This window comes from Podarcis muralis, chromosome 13 (genome assembly GCF_964188315.1).
Source record: "Podarcis muralis chromosome 13, rPodMur119.hap1.1, whole genome shotgun sequence".
Lineage (NCBI taxonomy): Eukaryota > Metazoa > Chordata > Lepidosauria > Squamata > Lacertidae > Podarcis > Podarcis muralis.
This window is the reverse complement of record NC_135667.1, coordinates 42,043,175-42,070,243: the sequence shown is the minus strand read 5'-3', so window position 1 is coordinate 42,070,243 and position 27,069 is coordinate 42,043,175. Positions and strand designations below refer to the sequence as shown.

At 44.4% G+C, this 27,069-nt stretch overlaps 1 protein-coding gene across 12 annotated transcripts in view; it reads left to right on the top strand.

Annotated features, from left to right (window-relative positions):
* The first annotated feature begins 15,094 nt into the window (after positions 1-15,094).
* GPATCH8 (G-patch domain containing 8) overlaps positions 15,095-27,069 on the top strand; it is a 77,329-nt gene continuing 65,354 nt past the window's right edge. For 9 of the 12 annotated variants that reach the window (XM_028702352.2, XM_077917475.1, XM_028702356.2 and 6 more), the window contains exons 1-2: positions 15,146-15,252; positions 17,521-17,551. Coding sequence is in view for 2 of the 12 variants with exons in the window: in XM_028702348.2 (XP_028558181.2) it covers positions 15,208-15,252 (45 nt within the window). In the remaining 10 variants the exon portion in view is untranslated. Of the gene's footprint in view, positions 15,253-17,520; positions 17,552-27,069 lie in introns of all 12 variants that reach the window. The other 3 variants (XM_028702349.2, XM_028702348.2, XM_028702350.2) reach the window with 3 other exon arrangements.

The following is a 27,069-nucleotide window of genomic DNA, read 5'->3' as shown; positions in this document are numbered from 1 at the left end:
CGTGTCCCAGAGGCAATCATTACCAGGTGCTAATTACCACATTAAGGGGAGGTGTGGGGAGGGGGAGGCTGCTATACTCTGCTGAGATTGGACAGCTTCTCTAACAATGACTTTGAAAATAAAACAAAAAAAAATTCCTTCCAGTAGCACCTTAAAGACCAACTAAGTTAGTTCTTGGTATGAGCTTTCGTGTGCATGCACACTTCTTCAGATACACACGTATCTGAAGAATTCAGTGTGTATCTGAAGAAGTGTGCATGCACACGAAAGCTCATACCAAGAACTAACTTAGTTGGTCTTTAAGGTGCTACTGGAAGGAATTCTTTTTGTTTTGACTATGGCAGACCAACACGGCTACCTATCTGTATTTGAAAATAAAGTATCACAAAAGGTGGGGTAATTGTACCACTGACAATGGTGTCTTGAGAACCATCTGGGGGGTGTATCTCCAACCCTTGTCACCTCCCCATCCCTTTGCAACCATCTTCCACATGACAATTTCATTAGCAGTGACAGTAACAGCGGAGGAAGGATCTTGCTTTCCCAGCGGTATTAAAACATTTCCCCGCAGCATCAGTGCAATGCACAAAAAAAGACATCTGAAACGAATCCGCCACAGAAAATGAGTAATACCGTGTAAGGAAAAGGGGGGAGGAGGGGGAGCTCTGCTTCAAGTCTGCAAGTTGATTTACGGGATCCATTGATGGTTATGTCAACATCTTTTGGAGATGTTTTGGATAGGATATCCTGGCTTAGGACAAGGGGCTTGGAGTTGCCACAATAATAATAATAATAATAATAATAATAATAATAATAATAATAATAATAATAATAACAACAACAACAACAACAACAACAACAACAACAGCTCTGTGCCATTAACACAGTCATACATCAATAAGCTTTCCCTATTGCCACATTTTTGTAATTTTACTTCTTGTGCAGCTCTAAAAGGCATAGAATACTGGTCCATTACTTACAGATGGATTACATCGCTTTAAAAACCCACAACTGTTACACTCTTAATAAACAGCAAAAATCAAAAATTAGATTCAATAACCAAAAGGAGAAAAAAAAGAAAGGAAAAGGAAAGGAAATAAATAATTCCAAAATCCAGGAGGTTGCACAGCACAAAAAAATGTTAAAATTAGATGACCTAACTCTCTGCTCGTTTCAGCAAGGAAGTTTCTCACTGGATTGTGCCCGATGAGTCACATCTGTCTGTCTCCTACTTTGCTGTTTTTACTGTTCTTTAGAATCTGTGCACTGAACCAACCAGCAAACTTTGCCTCTGCAAACTCTCCAAAGAGAGGGAGATTTGTTCAGGCTGCTCTCTTGAGCACACCAGTGTGCCCTCATACAGTTTGAAATTGGCAGTGGGCTATCAAGAGTCGGTTTATGCATTTTCCCCAAGATGGGTGAACACAGCCCTCTGGTGGTTAATGCCAAAGGGTGAAAAGGCAGGAAAAGGAAGCTTGAAGCAGATTGCAATGCAAACTAGAACTCAGGCATGCTTAGGGTTGTTGTTTAGTCGTTTAGTCGTGTCCGACTCTTCGTGACTCCATGGACCAGAGCACGCCAGGCACTCCTGTCTTCCACTGCCTCCCGCAGTTTGGTCAAACTCATGCTGGTAGCTTCGAGAACACTGTCCAACCACCTCGTCCTCTGTCGTCCTCTTCTCCTTGTGCCCTCCATCTTTCCCAACATCAGGGTCTTTTCCAGGGAGTCTTCTCTTCCCATGAGGTGGCCAAAGTATTGGAGCCTCAGCTTCAGGATCTGTCCTTCCAGTGAGCACTCAGAGCTGATTTCCTTCAGAATGGATCTCCCTAAATACTAGAGACCAAAATGGTTGCACTTGGTCACATCCCCACCAAAGGTGATAACAGGACCATTTACGAACAACCTCTCCAACATCTATGGGATGTAAATGGGTCTATCCTTATGGGGGCCTAATATACACCCTGTTTCAAGCCAACCATTTCAAAATACTTGATTCCATCGAATGGGTACACTACCACCTCCCATAGCTGTGCTTCACCCCTGTATCTGCAGGAGACAGTGGAAGGGAGGAGTGCCTGGCATGCTCTGGTCCATGGGGTCACGAAGAGTCGGACGCAACTAAACAACTAAACAACAACAACAAATTTAGGGAGATAAAATCTTACACTGTCACACTGTTCCTACATCCCAGTTGGCGCTCATATCTATTTTTGACGACAGTAACCTACCTTTACACAACAAAGAACTAATCATACATTTATCAGAAGTGGTTATAGCAGGCTTCCTCAACCTCCAGATGTTTTGAGACTACAATTCCCATCATCCCTGACCACTGGTCCTGCTAGCTAAGGTTGAGCAAGCCTGGGTTATAAGGTGGTGTGACCCCAGCTGCCACACTGGTCACTGTGCTGCAGGGGGCGCCAAACCAATGCTATAAAACAGGCATAGGCAAATTCAGCCCTCCAGATGTTTTGGGACTACAACTCCCATGATCCATAGCCAACAGGACCCGTGGTCAGGGATGATGGGAATTGTAGTCCCAAAACATCTGGAGGGCCGAGTTTGCCTATGCCTGCTATAGAATGAAGAGCAAGCGGCGGGGGTGCCGAATTTTAACGTCGCGCATGGCGCCCAAGTCCACTACTGTATTTATTAATGGCAAATGACTATCACACACTTTTGGAAGGACTTGAAAGGAGGCTAATGTTACAAGCTGGTATAATAAGGTTTGGGATATCGCCCTTTTGGAAACATTAGCACATAAACTGAGACCCACTAGGGACCAATGTGAGAAGGATAAATTTTGTACCCGTCTGGTTCGACTTCATTCCTCTTGTAAATAAAGCTGAAAATGGTCAGGGATATTCCCCCTTCGCTTGCGAACGAATGTGGTTAATAAATTAAGATGAAAAGCAAGCTTTGCATAGCAATAAGTCTTCCTTTGGCATGGAAGGGCATTGTCTTATTTATGTCTAGCGAACCTGGAATATAGAAGTTGTCACTTTAAGTATAGGTATCTAAAGAGGCCATGTACCGGAGGTTTGCTTTTTGTTTTATTTAAATGATTTTATTGTCACATTTGTTACAGTTTGATGTGCGCATGGATAAAAATGATTGTTCATCTTCTAATATACTGTAAATATTTGTATATTTGAAAACCGATTGTAATTTTAAAATTTTGTTTATTTATTTATTTTTCATGTGTATCACATGTGTATCTAGTACAAGTAAAACACATAACTTTATACATTCAAGCTCTAAATAAAACACGTCATGTATTTTCCATATTTAACATTGCATTGTATACTCACATTTAACCATAATAATAATAATAATTTTATTTATACCCCGCCCTCCCTAGCCAGAGCCGGCTCAGGGCGGCTAACACCAGTAAAATTACAATAAAAATATAATCGGGGGGGGGGGGGATAAAATAAAATAGAAAGCCAATTTAAAATACGGGTTAAAATACAATTTAAAATGCAGCCTCATTTTAATAGTAGCTCATAGATCAAAACCAGAAGGGGAGGGAAACATAAGGGTCAGACTGAGTCCAAACCAAAGGTGAGGCGGAACAGCTCTGTCTTGCAGGCCCTGCGGAAAGATGTCAAGTCCCACAGGGCCCTAGTCTTTTGAGACAGAGCGTTCCACCAAGTCGGGGCCAGTACTGAAAAGGCCCTGGCCTTAGTTGAGACCAACCTAACCACCTTGCAACTTGGGACCTCCAAAGTGTTGTCATTTGTGGACCTTAAGGTCCTCCGCGGGGCATACCAGGAGAGGCGGTCCTGTAGGTACGTGGGTCCTTTCCTTTTCCCAGTGTGCCCCTGTGACTTCCCTCCCACCCCCGTGCATGGCATCCTTAATACTTCTTTCTAACTTTACTGTTGTGTTTGTATTTTGATATCTAAATTATTAAAAACTATCAATTCGGCCTTCAGCTTTGTTTTCCTTATCTTTATGAGATCAGTCTATGCTTATCAGTAGGTTATTGTTGGAGTGTCTTTGTACCATGTAGTCGTCAACACATTTCCATTCCTTCTTAATATTTTGATTGGATTGCAATCTAATTATTGCCGGCATTTTGCTAATTTGACAAATTCAAAGAGTTTTAGTTGCCAATCTGTCACTGAAGGTACACTTTCACATTTCCAATTCTTAGGAACCAATAGTCTGGTGGCGACTGTTGCATACAGAAATATTCTTATTTTATCCTTGGGAATATAATTTGAGACTATTCCCAAGAGGAACGCTTCCGGTTTTTGAGAGATGCTGGCCATGATGCAGGGAAGCTCCACACTCAATAGTGCCATCTATTTAACTCACGCCCCCCCCCCCCACCAACCTGTTTCTCATGCCAGAGATTAGCACTGAATATTTATAGTAGTTTAAGAAACAACGCGGGTGGCGCTGTGGGTTAAACCACAGAGCCTAGGGCTTGCCGATCAGAAGGTCGGTGGTTCAAATCTCCGAGACGGGGTGAGCTCCCGTTGCTGGGTCCCTGCTCCTGCCCACCTAGCAGTTCAAAAGCACGTCAAAGTGCAAGTAGATAAATAGGTACTGCCCTAGCGGGAAGGTACACGGCGTTTCCGTGCGCTGCTCTGGTTCGCCAGAAGCGGCTTAGTCATGCTAGCTACATGACCCGGAAGCTGTACGCCGGCTCCCTCGGCCAATAAAGCGAGATGAGCGTCACAACCCCAGAGTCGGCCACAACTGGACCTAATGGTCAGGGGTCCCTTATTAAGAAACAACAACCACAGGCTCTGAGCCTTCACAGAGTGACTTTTCCTTGCCTGTGAGTGTCTATCTGGAATTGGGGGCAGAACTGTGCCATGCCAGCCCTTCTGAGAGTTGAGCTGCAGTCCCCCCCCCCCATTTTAAAATAGAAGCACTGATTAACATGGTGAAATTGTGGCTGGTTCCAGGCCTTAAAGCAGATCTAGTTCTGGTAGAGGACAAGGATTCTGAGATCACGTTAAGGGTAGCCAAATTCTGTGCGATTGCCATAAAACTTAGGGAACAAGCTGTGCTATCATAATGTTTAAGGTTTTAAATGATAATTTTAGGTTATATGTTAGTGACTAAGTTTTAATTTATATATTTTTAAACTGTTGCTATATCTGTATTGTCCCTCTTATACCTAATTGCAAATTCAAATGTATCCCTATCGTGTTTTATGACTTCCTTGATATTGTATGTGGGCTGGAACTGGTCTGTGGCTGGGGAAAAAAAAATTCAATTCAATTCACATAAGAGACCATAGGACAGTACCTTGTGAACTACACAATATTTCTTTCACAAGATGGGGGAAGATTTTGCCTTCGTGTGGCTGATTATGGAGAGTCCTCTGCTGTGCGTAAGGAAAATATGTTCCGTACAAGGCCAGCAGGTGGAAGAGTCACCCACACGAATATACTTTTAAAGCAGGCATGTTGCTCCAATGTGTTGAGTTTCACCACATAATATACAAGAACCCACATTCATGAAAGTTTTGAACTGCATCCAGACTAAGGCTGTGTACATATTCCCATTTACTCTGGCTCCAGTGCGTTCCCACCGCTGCTGTTTGAAGCCTTATACACATGACGTCAGCTACAATCCATATGTATCCTGTAGTTCCTCAAGAAATACTGATGTGTTTTCTCTCAAACTCACCCAGTTTGAAAACGTAAGATAACTTCATTAACAAAGGATTTTGGGGGGGGGGGGTGGAGGGGGAGTTCAGGTGTGGGGAAACCAGACAGGAGATAATATACATCAGATATGACACCCCTGGCTCCTATCTGGTGTGGACAGCAATGTGTAAGGTAAGGTAAAGGATCCCTGGACGGTTAAGTCCAGTCAAAGGCGACTATGGGGTGCAGTGCTCGTCTTGCTTTCAGACCGAGGGAACCGGCGTGTGTCCATAGACAGCTTTCCGGGTCATGTGGCCAGCATGGCTAAACCGCTTCTGGCACAATAGGACACCGTGACGAGTGTCAGAGTGCACAGAAACACTTTACCTTCCCGCCGGAGTGGTACCTATTTATCTACTCGGACTGGTATGCTTTTGAACAGCTAGGCTGGCAGGAGCTGGGACAGAGCAACGGGAGCTCACCACCTTTGAGCAGATTTGAACCGCCGACCTGATCGGCAAGCCCAAGAGGCTCAGTGTAAATGTAGCTCAGTGGTAGAGCTACGGTGGTGGAGGCCCCAGTTTTGGTCCCCGGCATCTCTTTTAATTTGAGGCGCAACTAACAACCTCTCTGCATTTTAAGCCAGTAATGTGTACATAACCTCAGTTAGTCTCATTTAGGACTCACTGTAATCACTGTGAAAAGCTAGTGGTGAATAACGTGTCCCACTGTACTAGTTAAGATAGTCTGGATTCAACTCATTATCTTTTAAAATATGAAAAGAGGACAGAGAGGTACAGTGTCTGCAATATGTAAGAATATAATTATGCTTTGTAATATGCTTGATTTAGCAAAAATATGGGTGCTTTTTCGTTAACTGTTGAGGATAATCTAACCTCTGTTTAGGAAGGCATCCACCCAAAGTCTCAGTACTAGACCTCAAAGAATGGAGAGGTATATGTCATAGAAGGTGTTCCCACAGATAATCTGGACTCCGACTATTTAGGGCAGGCATGGGGGAACCTATGACTTGGGGTGGACATGGCAATAGACAGATTTCATCATGCCCTCTGGGTCACCTTTCAACATTCAGCTGTTCAGCAAGAAGCAGCTGAGAGGGGAACGACTCTGATGTGCAGTTTCAACTTCTTCCGTATGCTGTTGGACTACAAATCCCACAACCCCTGGCTAGGACTGATAGTATTGGCAGGCCAATAATATCTGGAGTGCCACAGTTCTGCATCCCTGCTCTACTCATCATCATCATCATAATTTATTATTTATACCCCGCCCATCTGGCTGGGTTTCCCCAGCCACTCTGGGTGGATTCCAACAGAATATTAAAATACAATAACCTATTAAACATTAAAAGCTTCCCTAAAGAGGGCTGCCTTCAGATGTCTTCTAAAAGTCTGGTAGTTGTTTTTCTCTTTGACATCTGGTGGGAGGGCATTCCACAGGGCGGGTGCCACTACCGAGAAGGCTCTCTGTCTGGTTCCCTGTAACCTTACTTCTCTCAATGAGGGAACTGCCGGAAGGCCCTCGGAGCTGGACCTCAGTGTCTGGGCAGAACGATGGGGGTGGAGACGCTCCTTCAGGTATACTAGACTGAGGCCATTTAGGGCTTTAAAGGTCAGCACCAACACTTTGAATTGTGCTCAGAAACTGTCCCTGCAGACTTGTGTCGCTTGCAAATCTACAAAAAGCAGTCTATGTATTTCACAACTGTATTCATGCTATCTTCAGGAGGCAATTGCATTCTGAAGCGAGGTTTTAAATAGATGTAAGGCAGGGCTTGTTCAGTTGTGTATTTACCTTATTTGCTTTCTTTCGCTGGGATCACTCAGTTTGTTTCATTTTTTTGCACAGTCAGGATAGATAATAGGTTTGAGCTGCTGCTGCTTCATAATTTGTACACAAAAAAGTCTAGAGAGAAAACGGAAGGCGAAATTTAAGTGGCGTTACTAATAATTGAGCATAGCACCTTGTTTCTAAGGCTGTATGCCTCTGTGCATGTGTGGTTTTGTGTATATGTTAAGGTTGTGATTGGGGCTGGGGCTGTCCTGTCCACTTTAGGGTCTGGCCTTGGCAGGGGTTGGACTAAATGATTTTTGGGTCCCTTCCAACTCTACAATTCTGTGACTACTGGAATGCAGACCCCCACAGCTCTTCACTAGGGTAATGCAGTTCTTGGCCCGGAAAAAAAAAACTTCTCACCCCTGGTTTAAGGCTTTAAAAGTTCAAGATCAACACCTTAAATTGAGCTGGAAGTTTAGAACAGGCATTTTACATTTGTGACAGCTTAGGCTTGTCAGCAGCTGAGCAACCATATTCTGAACCAGCTGAAGTTTCCAGAACATCTTCAAGGGCAGCTGCACATAAAGCTCATTAAAGTAATCTAATCCAGAAGTCACCAAAGCATGAATGACAGTAGCTGATCCCTGTCTTCCTGCAGCGGGAGCAGTTGCCATGCAAACTGAAGTTGAGAAAACCCATCCCAGACCACAGTCGCTACCTGGGCATCCAGGAGCAATGTGAGCCCTCCTGGCCCCTGCAGTGCGGTGGTCCTGATCCCCAAGGGAGGGGGGCATGACTCTGTCAAGAACGGATATTTCTCCCACCAATCACTAGTCAGCTGTGCCTCCTGACATTACCTCTGCCTTATTTGGACTAAACTAGTGTAGAATGTGGCTTAAGACATGGGTGGTATATAAATGGAGGCCGCAAGGTTTTAGTGATACATAGATAAAAGTTTACTAAATTGATAGAATTAAGGAGTTTCTAGGAAAAGGGTCCTAAAAGATCTACGTTGGATTCCCATAGTCGTGCCTGCACTGTGGAACGCCCTCCTGTCAGATGTCAAGGACATAAATAATTCTACAATCTTCTGTAGACATATGAAGGCAGCCCTGTAGTGGGATGTTTTGATTTGTGGCTGTTCTGCTGCTGCTGCTGTGTTGTATATATTATGTTGGAAGCCACCCAGAGTGGCTGGGGCAACCCAGTCATCAGATGGGTGGTGTGTGGGTGTGTATACACACACACACACACACACACACACACACACACACACACAGAGTGTGCTTTTTCTGGGGAGATGCAGGGAATGCATACCCCTAAACATTTTGTGAATTTTTGTCCTTTTGTCCTTTTACTGTATTTATTCATTTTTCCCAATTTAAACTATAACATGGTGATTTTCTTGAGTCAAAATTAGAGTACCCCTAAACTTTTTTTTTTTTTGAAAAAAGCAACAGAGAGAGAGAGAGAGAGAGAGAGAGAGAGAGAGGAGTTTTAAAAATTGATAGAATAAATAGTTTTTAAGAAAAAGGTTTTATGTTACAGATCAGGGGTCGGCAAACTTTTTCAGCAGGGGGCCAGTCCACTGTCCCTCAGACCTTGTGCGGGGGCCGGATAATATTTTGAAAAAAGATATGAATGAATTCCTATGTCCCACAAATAACCCAGAGATGCATTTTAAATAAAAGCACACATTCTACTCATGTAAAAACACCAGGCAGGCCTCACAAATAACCCAGAGATGCATTTAAAATAAAAGGACACATTCTACTCATGTAAAAACAGGCTGATTCCTGGACCGTCTGCGGGCCGGACTGAGAAGGCGATTGGGCCGGATCTGGCCCCCGGGCCTTGGTTTGCCTACCCATGTTATAGACAGAAAAACCACCTGGACCCACCAACAGAGGGGGGAAAACAAATCAAAGGAAGAATAAAACCCTGCTCTCTCTCTCTCTCCACATTCCCTGAGGCAGGCATGTCCAACAGGTAGATCGCGATCTACTGATAGATCTCGGGGTGTTCCTGGTAGATCCTGGTTGATCTCTGGTCCCTCAGCGATCTACTTACAAAAAAGCAAAAAAAGAGCAAAAAGCCAACAACTTTGGCTCCACAACTTTGGGTAGATCACTGCCAGTCTTTTTACAATAATGGGTAGATCACTGCCAGTTTTTTTTATACTGTGAGTGGATCGCAGTCTATTGGGAGTTGGGCATTCCTGCCCTAAAACTACAGACTTCCACGCACCCTCTGTTCTCTGACACCCTTCTCCTGCACTTCCTTTGTCCCCCTTGATCTAACTCTCAAAAGGCAAGTCACTAGCAGATATAGCCTCTGGGTACTGGCTTGCAAAACTCAAGTTCAAGGAAGGTTTTAATCCTCAACTCCACCTGGTCTTCAGTGTATCCACATCTTCCAGTTTGTTCCCTCATAGGTAAAGTATGGCAAATTAACCCCAGCAGAGATGCAAGATACTGTATTATATTTTTTCATAGCACAATACAGTTTATAAAAGCAAAGCCCATACAGCCTAGATAAGCAAAGCTCTTTTCCTTCACAAAGTCAATATTGAACAATGAGGAACTATGGCAGATACTTCCATAGTGTTGCTCATGTTGTTGTTGTTATTTATTAATTGTCTTCTACACACTTCGTGTCTAAGCTGTGTGAACCTTCAGAATATATGTAAAAAAAAGCAGCCGGAGGAGTAAGAGAGGACAGAGGGTGAAGAAAGAGCTGTGAGTCATGGGGGGCTCTTTCCCCCCATCCTTTGGACCCCCAGGGAAACTCAACAAAGCTGCTGTACTTGGAAATGGGTGTGCAGAGCGCAGCTGAATGGGACACAACTATGAGCCGCCTAAAGGAAGTAGCATCCATCTTGGCCCTGCTCATATAAAGCAAGTCTAAAGATTAGGGTGATGTCCACTGAGACCAAAAACTATTATCGTGAGACGTTTGTGGGTGAGCTGAGAGTTTGTTTGGACCCTGGGAACCCGGAGGCTGAGAGGGAAGATGTGTCAGAAAGAAAATGAATTGATATTATTTATTCATATATACAGTATTAGGCACTTTGCATTAATGTAACATGTTTATATGTAACTGGGTATTTTTTAAAAAATTATATGTAACTGGGTATTTTAAGTTGTCGGTTGTCGTTTTAGTTCTTTGTACACTGCTTAGAGACATTTCTAATATATTAAGCAGTATAGAAATTAAATAACTCACTCTAATCTAATAAAACTATACATCACAAAATGGTGGTCTCATGTGTACAACTGCGCCCCTGTCATTCTCACACTTGGAGAACTAAGGGACATGTAATAATATTTTAAGGCAGGATGGAAAATGTTTCATTCTACCCACAAGCCCTGCTATGTTCAGTGGGGTGCAGCCTGCAGTCCTGGTCCTACTTAGGGAGGCTGCGATCAAATGGCAGCCGAAGAAACGGCAAATAAATAATAATAATATATTTATGCCCCACCTGTTATGTACTGAAGTTCTCACCCTGGGCCAGCAGGGGGATACTGTAGATATTCACTCAGGTCCACGTCAGTTATTTTAGGTGGGAAACCCTGGGTTGTTGTTGCTACAATGTTGACAGCTGGCTGCCTATAAAAGCAGGCCGGCTGAGCTGTTTGCTGTTCAGTTTTCTGTTCCAGCTTACAAAATAAAGAGCTGCTTTGGAGAAATCGCTGTGTCGTCTGCCATGTCTACCCACTATTCTACACCACCCATCTGGCTGGGTTTATTTATTTATATTTATTTGTATGTGGGCACGAAGCCAATGATTATTATCTCATATTAAAAATTGGGAAAGGGCGGCTCTTAGTACAGCCCTCCAGTGTACACTAGTGGCCAAAATTGTGGAACCTTCTGGTATTTCCGAGGTTTGATGGCTCATAACACCACTTTGTTCTGGAGTAATACCAGTGCTTTTTCCCCCCGTGGGGACGCAGAATTTTGTGAATTTAACGGGAGAAGAAATTCACTGTATTTCTTTCCCCCGATTTGAACTGTATTTATTTTCCCCCGGTGGTGATTTTCTTGAGTCAAAATGAGAGTACCCCTAAACATTTTTTAAGGGGGGAAAAAGCACTGAGTTATAACCATAAAATTATATATCAAGGGAAAGATAATTTAATGAAGAATGTAAGGCAGTAACTTTTATGAAGGATTATTTATGACAACAGCAGTCATAAAGAGGAAACGTGAAACGCACAGAAAAAAATGAGATATACAGGTTAAATTGCCGTGTTGGCACTTTGCGATAAATAAGTGAGTTTTGAGTTGCACTTTGGGGACTTGGTCTCTAAAAGGTTCGCCATCACTGCAATAGGACTTACCAGGGCCAGCCCAAGACATTTTGGCGCCTGAGGAGAACCCCAAAATGGTGCCTCACCCGCCAGGAATTTGGGCGGGAGATAAAGAGTGACATTGGGATGTGCTGGTTCTGTGGATCCTGCTACCTGAGGCAGTTGCCTCCCCTGGCCTCATGGGTGGGCTGGACCCAGGACGAACTTCTGAGGAGACATTGATAAAATTCCCCAGTCAAACGCACTGTCGTCTGATACCTATGGCTCCTTCCTCGAAAGAGCAGTGCAGAGAGAGAAGGGGGGCCATCCAAATGTTTGCAATGGCTACATGGGTGATGGTGGGGCGTGTACACAATCTTTGGGAGAAGCCAGGTGACATGTTAAGAGGGTTACCTCAGGCATTGGTTACCTGAACACACTGAGGCATTCTGAAGGAACTCAACCAGAGGCAGAAAATGTCTATGAAGCATGGCGGTGTGACAGGGACAATGGAGAACAGAGATGCCCTTTTATATTAAAAAAACCTATCTTCTCAATGGAAAAAGAAGAAGCCAGGATACTGTTTAATCGCAGGGGTCAGCAAACTTATTCAGCAGGGGGCCGGTCCACTGTCCCTCAGACCTTGTGGGGGGCCGGACTATATTTTGGGGGGGAAATATGAACGAATTCCTATGCCCCACAAATAACCCAGAGATGCATTTTAAATAAAAGCACACATTCTACTTATGTAAAAACACCAGGCAGGCCCCACAAATAACCCAGAGGTGCATTTTAAATAAAAGCACACATTCTACTCATGTAAAAACACACTGATTCCTGGACCGTCCGCAGACCGGATTTAGAAGGTGATTGGGCCGGATCCAGCTGTGGGGCCTTAGTTTGCCTACCCATGGTTTAATGTGTTGCGAGCAACTAGCGGGAAAACTGGGAATTAGGAGCTGGGCGAAAAGCCACAAATACAGTCCTGGCTGTCGTGATTCTCAGGCCCAATTAGATTTCTAAAGTCTGTGGTGTTGGGTTTGATTCATAGAAGGGTATATTAGAGAACTTTTTTAAAACAACAACAACAACAGAACCTCCATGGATATTTTGAAGTCTTTTAAAAGAAAAAGAAATCAGATCAATGAGCTGCTCATTAAAATTATTATTATATATTGATCTATATATATTATATTTTCCCTGGCAGGAACTCAAGGTGGCTTTCAGATAAAATAAGAACACTTTAGAAATATACGGGGAGGGGGAATAATTAAAAAATATATAAACCACCTCCATCGTTCTGCCTGGACACTGAGGTCCAGTGCCGAGGGCCTTCTGGCGGTTCCCTCGCTGCAAGAAGCTAAATTACAGGAAATCAGGCATAGGGCCTTCTTGGTAGTGGCACCCGCCCTGTGGAACACCCACCAGATATCAAAGAGAAAAACAACTACCAGACTTTTAGAAGACATCTGAAAGCAGCCCTGTTTAGGGGAGCTTTTAATGTTTAATAGGTTATTGTATCTTGGTGTTCTGTTGGAAGCCGCCCAGAGTGGCCAGGGTATAAATTAATAATAATAATAATAATAATAATAATAATAATAATAATAATAATAATAAACCATAATGGAATTAAGACATACAGAAAGTTACAATAAAGACAGCATGGTGCCGGCTCTTTCATTAAAACAGTGAGTTTCCAAAAGCCTGGTGAAACAAGGTCTTCACCCACTGGCAGAAGAACAACAAGGAGGGAACCAGTCTAAGTTCTCTAGGGAAGGAGTTCCCAAGTTGTCTGGGAGCAGCCACCACCAAGAAGGCCCTCTCCTGCGTCCCCACCAAGTGTCCCTGTGGGGGTGGCAGGAGCAAAAGAAGGGGCTCCCCCCGAGGTTCTCAAAACAGGTCAGGTTCGTATGAAGGGAACAGAGCCTTTCAGATAGCTTGGACCCAAGCCATACTCAATTACGAATTAAATGAATGATAAAACCCAGGATTTAAGGGTAGCTACTACGACTGGGTGATTGCATGCATCCATCCCCACTCCCCTGACAAAAGGCAGCATAACTGGACATGAGTTTCCTTTCCAGCTCAAGATAAAAAGCAATTTTATGGAATTTTAAATATTAAAAAACACACACCCTGCAATGGACAATGAGCGAGGTCCCAGCTAAAGAAGAATGGCAATTTAAGCTGATGGAATATGCGCAGCTTGCATACTTAGCGTATAGAATAAGAGAAGAACATGCGTTTAGAGAAGATTGGAAAATGTTTATTGAATACATGGGGGGAAATTGTGTACACTTGAAAACATTGGCAGCATTAAGATAAACCCAACAGTGTACGGTAAATACGTTTTGATGGATGTAATAATGGAACAGGGACACGGGTGGCGCTGTGGGTAAAACCTCAGCGCCTAGGGCTTGCCGATCGCATGGTCGGCTGTTCGAATCCCCGCGGCGGGGTGAGCTCCCGTCTTTCGGTCCCAGCTCCTGCCCACCTAGCAGTCCGAAAGCACTCCTAAGTGCAAGTAGATAAATAGGTACCGCTTTATAGCGGGAAGGTAAACGGCGTTTCCGTGTGCTGCGCTGGTGCTGGCTCGCCAGAGCAGTTTTGTCACGCTGGCCACGTGACCCGGAAGTGTCTCCGGACAGCGCTGGCCCCCGGCCTCTTAAGTGAGATGGGCGCACAACCCTAGAGTCGGACACGACTGGCCTGTACGGGCAGGGGTACCTTTACCTTTACCTTTAATAATGGAATATTGAATGGTTTCGTTTATGTAAAATATGCAGGGATTTATGATATGCAAAATAAACCATGGAAAGAGAAGGGAAGTCATTGATATTTTAAGGATGCTTAAATGAGTACATTCTAAATTGTAAAAAAATTGAAATATACCAACACCCTGCCAGCCCCAGGAAACTGCTCTATTTTTCTGTTGACGTTATAGTGCTGCAGACTGCGGGGCCTACCACAGCCCTGCAAGGCAGACCACCGGTTCTGTTGTAGGTCAGCCATGTGGGGCTGAAGCTCTTTCGGCCGGAAATCACAAAACACCCCCGAGGTTGCAGCAAAGGCCAATCTATTTAAATCCTCCTCCTCGCAGTCCAAACGCGGAATCCAGCCGCGTGCAAAAACAACAACAACTGGCGCATTGTTGACTTGTTGCCTGCTGCGCTTTAAAAAAAATTAAATTAAATTCCCCTACTCGGATCGAGACCCGAGTTAGAACGAGTAGGAGCTCCTTTGCAGCCACTTCCACCTCCGCTCAAATCCCGGCTTGCCTCCATAGGCGGCCGAACAGAACCCGGAAGTCGAGAGCCAGCGCCAAGTCTTTCACTCTGTGAGGCGTCTCTTGGTCTCTCTCTCTCTATCTCTCTCTCTCTGCGCGCGCGCGCGCACAAAGCGAAACGAGACCCGCCGTCGGGCGGGCGCGCGCACGTCGGGCGGCGTACGGCCCCCGTTTCCTTCGTCGCAGTCTCCTGACTAAGGTAGAGGCGAACCGAGGCAAAATGGCGGACAGGTTCTCCCGCTTCAACGAGGACAGGGACTTCCAGGTAACCGATGTCCGCCGGCGGCGAGAGAGAGAGAGGGGAAGCCGGCTCTTGGCCTCTTTGAATCCCTCTTCTTCCCCTCCTCCTTGACTCCTTGGGAAGTGGCGAAGCCCCCCCCCCCCAATTTCCCCCTTATTATCCCCTCCCCCAGCTTAGGTTTGCTGAGGCCTCGCCCTAATTGGGGGTCCCTCATCTGCCCCCCCCAAAAAAAAACTTGTTTGGGTGTTGAGCTATGTGTGCGAATCCTACCCCTTTGCCTCTTCCCGACTATTCCCCTGCCCCCCGCCCGCCATTCTCCCAGCCAGGTGCGGTGGGGCTGGCTGGTGTTTCCCCCTCTCCCCAGGCTGGTTTCCCTCCAATCTGGGGCTCCTTCGAGGATTTGGGTGGGATGGCGAGGGATGCGCTCCCTTGTGTTGCTCCTCCACCAGCAGCAGCAGCAAGGAAGGCGAGGCGACTCCCTGTTTTGCCGTTCCTATCCGTTGCCATAGGAGATCCGGGGAAGAAAACAGGTCTTGGGGGGGGGGGGGGCTTCGAGGGAGGATCAGCCACGTCTTACTCCGCCGCCTTCCCCCGACTTTGAATATCGGAGGTTAATGTGAAAGTACCTATTTTGTTCCCCGCCCCCCACTCTCCAGCCCTAAGATTACCGAGTTTACGATGCTCCCGTCCTTCCCCTCCTTGTCACTCTCCGAGGACAAAAAAAAGGGAGTCTAGAATAATGAGCGTCTTCAGGCAGTTACTGCTCTTTATTGTGTAACTCCCTCCTATAGATAGGGATATGGTGTGTTTGTGTGTGTGTGGTGCCCTAGCTCAACTATGGGAGTTTTGTTACCTTTCTGCTCACACACAAGTTTCATGTAAATATGAACATCTGTTTTTTGTCTTCGGTGAGTGCTTTGGGTGTCTTGTCTAAGGGTCTCCTTTTTTATGTTGAGGAGGTGAGAATGGTAGTACAGAAAATGAAACGTTGAGATTGAGCGACACATGATAGAAAAATAAGGCCCTGGCCATATTGACTGGTCAAGTGGGGGAGGTCATATCTCTTTACATTAAGAGGACAACTCTCCTCCCCCCCCCCACTCTTGCTTTCTTGACACAGAGGAACAATGAGGATGGGGAAGCAAGCCCCAGCTGTCAGAGCTATGTTCAATACCATCCCTGCCCTGCAGGTATCTGAATGAAGGATTGCGTGCACCTCTTTTTATTTTGGCTGTTGTTTATTTTTTTCTGGCTAGACGGTAATTGAACAGGCAATTTTGAGGTATAATTTCCAGTTGTATCCACTGAAACTGGAGAGAGTGAAGTTCTATGGGAACTTCAGGATTCTCCTTGTGATTTTTGTCGCTCTCCTGCCAGCCCCAAAGGGGAAAGTGTGGGGACAGAGGGGTAGCTGATTGTCAGTTACTGGACTTACTGAGGATACTGTGTTTGGTATGCATTAGTAGTAGTGGCTGATCTTTAGATGGGTGTTCCAGATGGTTATGGCCACTGAGTCTCATGGTGATGGCCTAATTTGATAGGAAAATCATAATTATGCATGTTGCATAATATTAGACAGGTGTCTCGACAGAGGCCTTCCTTGCAAATTACTTCTTGATAGGCTGCAAAAGCTTGAAGTAAACACAATCTGTTCCTTTGGAAATAAACATTCATATGCAAACTTACGTTGTCCATTTGCACCGTTCAGATTTCTGCCTCTTAAAACTAGTTGGCATTTGCTAAGTTTGGGCATCTTTGCTATAGCATACTAGCACTGTGGAAAAGCATTGAATAATGCATAAATATTGGGGTGGTGGCTTTCTGTTATCTGGATGAAAACAAACCCTTTTGCAGCCTCAAAAGTACTGCATTACAGCTGCATATCCTGGTTAACAGAAAATTTGGGTCAGCGGATAGATTCTGACTGATACACAATATTGTTGGTTTGTGTGTGTGTTTTTTTGTTTTGCTTTGTTAGATTTCAGCTCCTTTTTTAGTGCTATATGAAAATAGCAGTCATTCCAGCAACCCGATTAAGAGGGATTTAGGGATATTCAAGGTAACTGGGACAGTGCATGGAAAATACAGTTTAGCATAGATAATTGTGAAATAAGATGTCTGATGGGGGCTGGCATGCAAGGTCTGCCTATGCAGAAGTCATTTTTGAAGTCCTTTCTGCAGCAGTAGGAGCGTCTGAACTTGTTTTAGATCTGAAGAAGCCATGTTTATCCTCAAGTTGAATGGTTATTTCTTTAACCCCCCCTCCCCACCCCTCTTATCTGTCCTCCATAGGGGAGATGCTGCACAGGATTGTAGGATGCTGGTAAGCTTTTTAAAGAAGTAGTTTCAATTAAACAGTTAACTTTTGAAAACACCATCAAGGTATAGGGTTAGTTCTTGCTAGAGGCAAACAGAGGAACTTATAAAGCACTTAATTTGGAAAGTAACAGAAGGATCGTGACTTGACAGGGTCCACATAATTAACTGCTGATTAGAAATTTGACTCTGGTCTTGTAGATACAGTAGTCTGAGGGATTGCTCTCTTTGAAATATAGTATAGTGATGGAAGTAGGAGGAGTGGAGTTTAGATTTGATATCCCGCTTTATCACTACCTGAAGGAGTCTCAAAGCGGCTAACATTCTCCTTTCCCTTCCTCCCCCACAACAAACACTCTGTGAGGTGAGTGGGGCTGAGAGACTTCAGAGAAGTGTGACTGGCCCAAGGTCACCCAGCAGCTGCATGTGGAGGAGCGGGGACGCGAACCTGGTTCACCAGATTACGAGTCTACTGCTCTTAACCACTACACCACACTGGCTCAAGTATACTTAAGTATACTTAAGGGGGTGTATACTGGACTGGAGTAAACTGCATCCTATTAATCTTTTAGGTAGCTATTTTGCCACTTCTGTGGTATGATGTAATGGTCAAATTGTCTTGGAAGTCCCCTCAAAAAAAATATTCTCTCTTGAATTGCTCTACTTGATGAGGCTGCAATGGCCTCGTAATTCTATTTGGAGCTTATTTACCCCAGGTTACTTCCAGTCATAGGGACGCGGGTGACGCTGTGGTCTAAACCACAGAGCCTAGGGCTTGCCGATCGGAAGGTCGGCGGTTTGAATCCCGCGATGGGGTGAGCTCCCTGCTCCTGCCAACCTAGCAGTTCGAAAGCATGTCAAAGTGCAAGTAGATAAATAGGTACCGCTGTGGTGGGAAGGTAAACGGCATTTCCGTGTGCTGTTCTGGTTCGCCAGAAGCGGCTTAGTCATGCTGGTCACATGACCTGGAAGCTGTACGCCGGCTCCCTCGGGCAATAAAGCGAGATGACCACCGCAACCCCAGAGTCGTCCACGACTGGACCTAACGGTCAGGGGTCCCTTTACCTTTACCTTTTTACTTTCCAGTCATGCCTGCTTTTTAACTGGTTCCCTTAGATGGGTTCTCTGTGTTTTCTCAAAAGAGAACCACAGCATTGTGTTTTTGTTTTGAGAAAGCAAAAGAAAGACCATTTATATTTATCAAGCTGTATAAACGTAGCAAAAGATGTGTTGCTTATTCTAATAGAAGATCCCATTGTACTTAATGTGGCAAGGATTTGAGTGGGTGTGTTAAAGCATTTAATTATCTTTAGTTAGCCAGTTCTCACGAAATCTTTAAGCAGAAGCGCTGGGGGGGGGAAATTCATGCTTAATGGAGAGATGGTACAGGGACACAAGTTGTGGTGATAATAACGGAAGAGGCATCAGAGGATGACTGAGCTAAGACTCTCTTGTAAAACAAACAAACAAACAAACAAACAAACAATAATGTTATATAAGTTTTTAAATTCATGATGATCCTCAGTTGTTAAGGTTAGGAATGTAATATTTTTGTTGTTTAGTTGTCACCTTGCCGACAAAGGAATGTAATATACTTAAGGCATATACATGGCTCCCTTATAACTAAATTTGCAGGGTGGATTACAACAAGAATAAAAACCAAAAAACCAAAACTGTAAGGTAGACCAATAACAGTTAAAAGCAGCCCCCCAAAAGTTGCAAAGATAAAACTGACTAGAGCAGATTAAAAGGCTTATAAAAATAAAAAGGTATCTTCTTGGCACTAAAATAACATATTTAGTTTATTTAATTAATTTATAATACCACTATATCATTAAAAATATAGAGAAAGATATAGATAAGCAATGATAAGTGCCAGACAAGCCTCCCTGATGAAGGCATTCTGTAGCTGAGGTGCCACCACTGAGAAGGTCCTTTCCCCAGTGTCCCCCTGTCATACCTCATCTCTTGTCAGGGCACCCTAAAAAGGTCTTCAAAAGATGATTTTATGGCCTAGGTTGGTACATAGGAACAGCCTGCTGGACCAGGCCAACTAAATGCCAGTAGGAAACTGGTAAGCAGCACAAGAACACTCCCTTCCTGTGACTTCCAGCCACGGGTATTCAGAAGCATTACTGCCTCTGGCTATGGAGGCAGAGCAGAGCTGACTTGGCTAGTCTCCACACATTAATCTTTCAGGTACTCTGGTCTCAAGTCGTAAAAGGCTTTAAAGGTCAACAACAGCACTGTGCATTCGGCCTCAAATGGACAGGGAGCCACTGAAGTTGGCTCATCACCAAAATGATACTGTATAGTCTAAGGTGCACAAAGCATTCGCCGAATCATCTTTATATAAGAACTGCCAGTGACCTATTGTAATATGGTTTTATCTGTTAAGCAACTTTCAGTAATACTACTACTATTCCCTCCCTCCCTCCCTGTTTCCTGTTAATTTCGTCTAGTGGTTACTAGAACGATTGTTCACTATAAGTAAACAGGTGGGGAGAGAATCTACCCTCAGTGACAAATTGGTTGTTTGGAATTTGGGATGTGGTATACAGTATATACAACCTAGCAGTTCGAAAGCACCTCCGAGTGCAAGTAGATAAATAGGGACCACTTACTAGCGGGAAGGTAAATGGCGTTTCCGTGTGCGGCTCTGGCTCGCCAGAGCAGCGATGTCACGCTGGTCACGTGACCCGGAAGTGTCTGCGGACAGCGCTGGCCCCCGGCCTCTTGAGTGAGATGAGCGCACAACCCTAGAGTCTGGCAAGACTGGCCCGTACGGGCAGGGGTACCTTTACCTTTATACAGTATATGATCAAATTTAATAAATATTGTCAGGATAAAGAAAGAGGCGTTGAAAAACTGAGTACTGTATAGTGTATTTGAAATCGAAGATTTAGGATCTTGTTTCAGTCATATGTGTCGGGTCTTCTAAGCATTGCATTTATTATGGTGAATTATGTTTCTGATAAGGTTTTGCAATATATGTTTGTAAGGTACGCTAATGCATAGAGAAAAATTTTAACGATTTGAACTATTTAAAGTTATTTGTATGCCTTTATAGGAAGCTTAAACTTTTCTATAGCCTGCCTGTGTCTCTTCATAGTTCTGTTCTTGACCTTCATTTTTCCACCCTAAGATACACAAAAGGTCTACTACCTGTCCTTTCTACTTTACTTTTTCCTGTGTCTGGATAATCACCAGAAACTTACTTGGTTCTGTGTTTTTCTCCTGCAAATTCTTCATGCATTGTATATGTAACAAAATTTATTAATATTCCTGCCTTGTTACCCCCATCTTTATCATTTTGCTTTTCCTTATATTGTGTCCGTCAACGTTAAAATTGAGGAGGTAAGCTCCTTGTTTGAGGGGTCTACTGCTTTTGCTTATTTTATTGTTTAAAGCACCTACTACACCGATGGCACTATATAATAACAGTAAAGCAAAATATTAATCATAGTGAGATTCCAGGAATATTGCTAGATTATTGCAACAGCTTGTATTAGGACCTTGTAGAAGAAAGTCTGCCTTCCTCCCATTATATTCCTACCTTAAATTCACCATGCAACTACATAGATAGCGTGGAAATAATGTGTTTAATTTGTCTGTTTTTGTCATGCATGCCAGATGTTTCTGCAGAGTCTGCGAGGCATTACCATCAATTCTGAATAGCTTTCTGGGTTACGGCGTTGTAATCTGTTGCAAAGTCTGTTGCCTAGTCTGAAAATGTTTACCACCTAAAAACTAACTTCTTCTAGTCTTTCTCTTCTTAAAAACATGTTTGTGACCTTTACAAAAGAAGGCAACAAAACTTACTAGCCCACCTGCCCTCATGTACCAAGTTGATGATTAGTGCCTAAAAGGGAATGGGGTATTTCATTTGTATCATGAGCAAATAGCGGGTGAAAAATCCCTTTAGGCCAGCAAGTTTGGAAATTTGTTGTTGTTTAGTCGTTTCCGACTCTTTGTGACCCCATGGACCAGAGCATGCCAGGCACTCCTGTCTTCCACTGCCTCCCGCAGTTTGGTCAAACTCATGCTGGTAGCTTTGAGAACACTGTCCAACCATCTCGTCCTCTGTCGTCCCCTTCTCCTTGTGCCCTCCATCTTTCCCAACATCAGGGTCTTTTCCAAGGAGTCTTCTCTTCTCATGAGGTGGCCAAAGTATTGGAGCCTCAGTTTCAGGATCTGTCCTTCCAGTGAGCACTCAGGGCTGATTTCCTTCAGAATGGATCGGTTTGATCTTATTGCAGTCCATGGGACTCTCAAGAGTCTCCAAGTCTGGAAATATGCTGGCCCAACCCACAGATCATGTAACCTTGATTTCAGAAACTATATACTCACAACATAAACTGGGTCAGTGAGTCAAAAGCAGGCTAGCAAACACCCTGCAGGTGACCAGGCAAATGTGAGTTGCCTTCAACAGGGAAGCTTTACCCACAAAGGAAGTTGGTCCTTGCCTTGCATTTTCTTTTCTTCTGTAAGAGAACCAAACCCTAGAGGAGATGAATGTGACCCCATTGACTATCTGTTAAAGAACCGGTTTGGGCACTCCTGTGTGAATGCTTAAGAGTGGTTCTGGATAACACCAGATGATTAAAAGAGTTAAATTCATCTCTGTGTTAAAAAAGCTGTATCCATCCTACCTCTTTCAAGGATTCTCAAACTTGCCTCCACACAAGTAAAACTCAGCTCAGTGCAGATCCTGGGACCTTGCAAACAGGGACAAGGATTGCTGGAGGAGACTGAAGAGAGTGAGCTTGTGTCTTTTGGAGCCTGAGGGTATGTGTGGCTGATTGCTATGTGGGAACACAGGATCTGGGGGGGGGGGGGAGTTACAGCTCAGAGGAAGCCAGGCTGAGGGAGGAGTTAGCAACCAGCAGCAGTCAAGCTGAGCTCAGTGCAGATCCTGGGATCTTGCAACCAGAGCTCACATACAGGGGCGTTTGCAAGGACGTTTAAGGGGAAGGCCCAGAGTTCTGTCTCTTGGTGTGCAAGACCAGAGACATGGAGGGCAAGGGAGCTGCTGCAGTGACCTGTAACACCTGTAGCATGTTTGTCATTCTGCCAGAGAACAAGCAACAGTACACTTGTAGCAAGTGCAAGCTGGTTGTCATGCTGGAAGAGAAGGTGCAGCAACTTGAGGCCCGCTCTGCACTTAGTCAGGAAGAACCAGATGCACAAATATAGGATGGGGACACCTGGCTTACTAGCAGTACATGTGTAAAGGATCTAGGGGTCTTGATGGACCACAAGCTTAACATGAATCAACAGTGTGATGCAGCAGCAAAAAAAAGCTAATGCTATACTAGGCTTCATCAACAGAAGTATAGTGTCCAGATCAAGGGAAGTAATAGTACCACTGTATTCTGCCTTAGTCAGACCACACCTGGAGTTCTGTGTCCAGTTCTGGGCACCACAATTTAAGAAGGATGTTGACAAGCTGGAAGGTGTGCAGAGGAGGGCAACCAAGATGATCAAGGGTCTGGAAACTAAGCCTTACTAGGAGCGCTTGAAGGAGTTGGGAATGTTTAGCCTGGGAAAGAGGAGACTGAGAGCAGATATGATAGCCATCTTCAAATATCTTAAGGGCTGTCACATGGAGGGGGGGGGGCATGCTTGTTTTTTCCTGCTCTGGAGGGTAGGACTTGAACCAATGGCTTCAAGTTGCAAGAAAGGAGATTCCGACTAAACATTTGGAAAAACTTTCTGACAGTAAGACCTGTTCAGCAGTGGAACAGACTCCGACGAGAAGTGGTGGACCCTCCTTCCTTGGAAGTTTTTAAACAGCGGTTGGATGGCCATCTGTCATGGATGCTTTAGCTGCGATTCCTGCATTGCAGGGGGTTGGACTAGATGATCCTTGGGGTCCCTTCCAACTCTAAGATTCTATGATTCTAAGTCCTTTTTTCACCTTCAGCTCATTTTTCATTGTAGTTCATAAGTACACACTTGCTATCCTTTGTATACTCAGGGCCTGTTTACCGATCCAGGGCCTGCTATCTTCAGAACAATTCTTGCCTAAGCAAACAACAAATTCCAGGGTGCTTCAAACACACACCCTTGCTAGCTTTCTTTCAGGATCCGTACCTTCTCTAAGAAGCACTGAGCTCCACCTACAAAAGGTACTAGCCCCACAGCTGTTCACTTTAGTAAGCAGAGTAAGATTTTTTCAGTTAATCTCCTTGCACTGAACTTGCAGAAGCCTTGGTATGATCTCTGAATTGTTTAAAGAAAGATTAAGCCAAAAACAGTTCCGGGGTTATTGATTCAACATAAGCTCTCATACGGACAAGCCTTCAGCATCTCATCTCCACTAATAACTGGATCGAACCTTCAGCAGCAAGCTGACTTCCCCTGCCATCCAGATTCTGTCTGTATGTGGCTCAGTTGGACTTACTGAGCTTTTCCCTGCCTAGACTATGATGCTTCCTCTCAGCCTTTTATGTCTCTTGCTGGGTTCCAGATCCTCCTATGCTTTGGGGGAGGGCAGCAGTTGTCCTATACCTTTGACTATAAACATCAAAACAGTTTGCACTTTTACATTCAGGCTGTGCATTGGGAGCGGCATCCCAAAACTGAGCTCTTGGGTTGCACAGTTTTCTCTGTGCTTGCAGGTTTCATGCACAAATGACTTGCAAGGGATTCCTCTTGCTGCAGTGTCAGGCCTCATTCTGCCTTATTCCATTGATCAAACTGTAGAGACAGAATGTGTAATAACAGCAGAAAGGAAAGCTGCCTCCTGCTGCAGCCTTAAACCGAAACCTGATTGCTCATTATTTGTTTCCTCCCAGATAACGTAAGGGAATGAAGATTGTATTCCTGAGGCTACCGTTATTTTTTTATGCAGCGCTGTTAGACAATGGGAGGGACACACACACACACACACACACACACACACACACACACACACCACACATATATATATATAAGCCATGGTAAATCTTGACAGATTTAGGATTGTAGGAGAATCTTGCTGCTTTCTTGGATAAGATTTTTCCTCTATAACCCCATCTTTAAGGGTACCCAAGCCTCATTTTGAGTAGGTCAAGCTGCAAAACTCTTTGAAGCTCACATAATGCTGCTGTAGTGCAGATTTGAAATGTAGGGCAATCATTCCCCACTCCACCTTTATTGTATGCAAAGACAAAGAAACTGACTGAAGGGGACAGGTGCGGAGCAAGCAGATTGCCTCTCCATCAGTGATACCTCCTGCTGTAGCTCCCATGTTTCTTCTGCTATGTTATGACTGTCTCATTTGTTCCAGCTCTTTTCTTGCTGTCCACCCCCTCTTCCATGCATTTGTGAAGCCATGTTTTAAGGGCTGTATAGAACTTAAAAACAACCAGTTCCCACTGAAGGGCTTTCAGCTCCGTCTAATAGGCAAGGCAATAACGTTTGCAGGGAAGAGAGGCAGAGGCAGGCTTTGATTATTGAGCAGTGAGGATGGGCTAGGAGAGTGAAGTGAGGTGAGGGTGGCTTAAGAAAGGCTTTGCAAAGGAAGAGGAACTGTGTCAGCATTGTGTATAGGCACTGTGTAGGATAGTAGAAAGACACAGAGGTGGGCGTGGGAGAAGGAAACAAAGGGAGCCAACACAAGCTGAATTTGCACAGGCTGAAGGGAGTGGATAATGCCAGGAAAGCTTCGTGAAGAATTGAAGCTGCTGTAGAGCAAAATCAGAAACCCAAGTGAGGAGCACAGAGGCTAAAGATGAACCTCAAGAATAAAATAGGGAGGTACAGTGCAGCTAGAAGGCAAGATGCCCATGGAAGAAGAGACTAAACAGGAGGTGATGGTCTGTTGACGAGGGATTCAGAGTGCAAAAAGCAGGCTGTGGAGATTCTGAAAAGGAGGGAAGTTTTTGGCTTTGGCTTCCTAGATGTGGGAAAGGAAGGTAGGCAGAAGCCACAGTGGTTGAGAATGGAGGAAAGGCTGATGACAGTGGCAGGAGAGGGAGGGGTTCAGATGAAAACCTGAGTTTAGTCGCCACTGTGTAGCATGATGCTTCTAAAAAGATTTCTAGATGCTTTTCACAGTGGTTTTTTGGGGAAAAGGAATGGTGAAACAATAGAATTTATTCCTAGGGAACTTAATGGCTGAAGAGGATATAAGAGTTTTCTAATTTAACACATAACACCTTTCAAAAATTTCTAGGGTGGTTTACAACAATTCATAAAATGCAATAAAGTAGTGGTAATTAATTTTAAAAAGTTTGCAACAGTAAAAGAGGCAGTACTTATCACCGCCCCCCCCCCACTCGTGAACAATCCAACTCGCGACTGCGGCAAACCTGGAAGTAAATACCGGGTTTGCCGCAATTCGCGCATGCGCAGAAGCGGCTTCTGCCGTCTACACATGCACAGAAGTGGCTGCCACTGTCTGCACATGTGCCCATGATTTCTGGCGCTGTGGAAGCGAGTCCCTGTGCTGTGCTACGCTGGTTTAGCGCAGCGCACGGGGACTCGCTGAGCAGGTGACTCGGTTCAGGGGTGGATCGTGGGCCGGTTAAACGACCCCCCATGGGCTGCTTGTGGCCCATGGGCCTTAGGTTGCCTACCCCTGCTGTAGAGCTTCCTCAGAGTGTGCTGTTAAGGCTGCGTCATCTGCAAACATCAACTCTCAGATAACAGCCTGCTACACTTTTGTCCTGGTGTAGAGACGTGCCAGGTTGAACAGAATCTCGTTGCTCCCTTAGTGGATGTACACACTGTCTTCAGTTGAGCACCAGGGAGAAGAATATGTCAAAGAGAGTTTCACTTTGCTGTTTATAGGGAAGGCATACAAAATTATTAGCCATTTCGTTTTGGCACCCACACCCTAGGTCCCAGGAGCCACATGGCTCCTAGCATTTCTGTCCCAGTTTCTAACACTGGTGTTGTGGTACTTTCCTTGTCATTCGCCAAGGACACAGGAGAATCATGCTCACTGCCCTGGGCTCTGTTGAGGAACAGTAGGATAGTAGGATAATTTTTTAAGATTTTTTTTTAAAATTTTTAAAAAAACCATCCCTGCGACTAAACAGAGCCTTTCCACTTCCCAGGACCATATGTCACTGCCTTTGATTGTGCAGCTTGCATGCCTCATATTTGCTTAGAGGGGAGTGTTTGTAAAATGAAGCACACCAAAGAGAAATCTATCTGCTCATGCAGTGTCACAAAGCAAGATCACTTGCTTGAAGACATAAGTGTCCAGAACACTCTGGAAGCAATGGCTAGTAGCTACAGAGCAGAACAGAACAGTGTCCTTTCATGACATGAAAAGTTAATGTCCAAGAGATGTTAGACAAGTCTAAATTGTAACATATTTGTACTAAATTTGTACCATAAGGAATATGATACATGATCTACTGCCATTTATAAAATTGAGACTTAAAAAGCCATGTTTTCTTGCCTTTTGTTCATTCTCTCACATCTCTCACTTTTGCTGTGAAAGTGAGATTTTAAGAATTTGGTTTAACCGATGCCTGAATGCAATATTCACAAATGTATTAGAAAATATTTTTAACACAGAGCATAAAG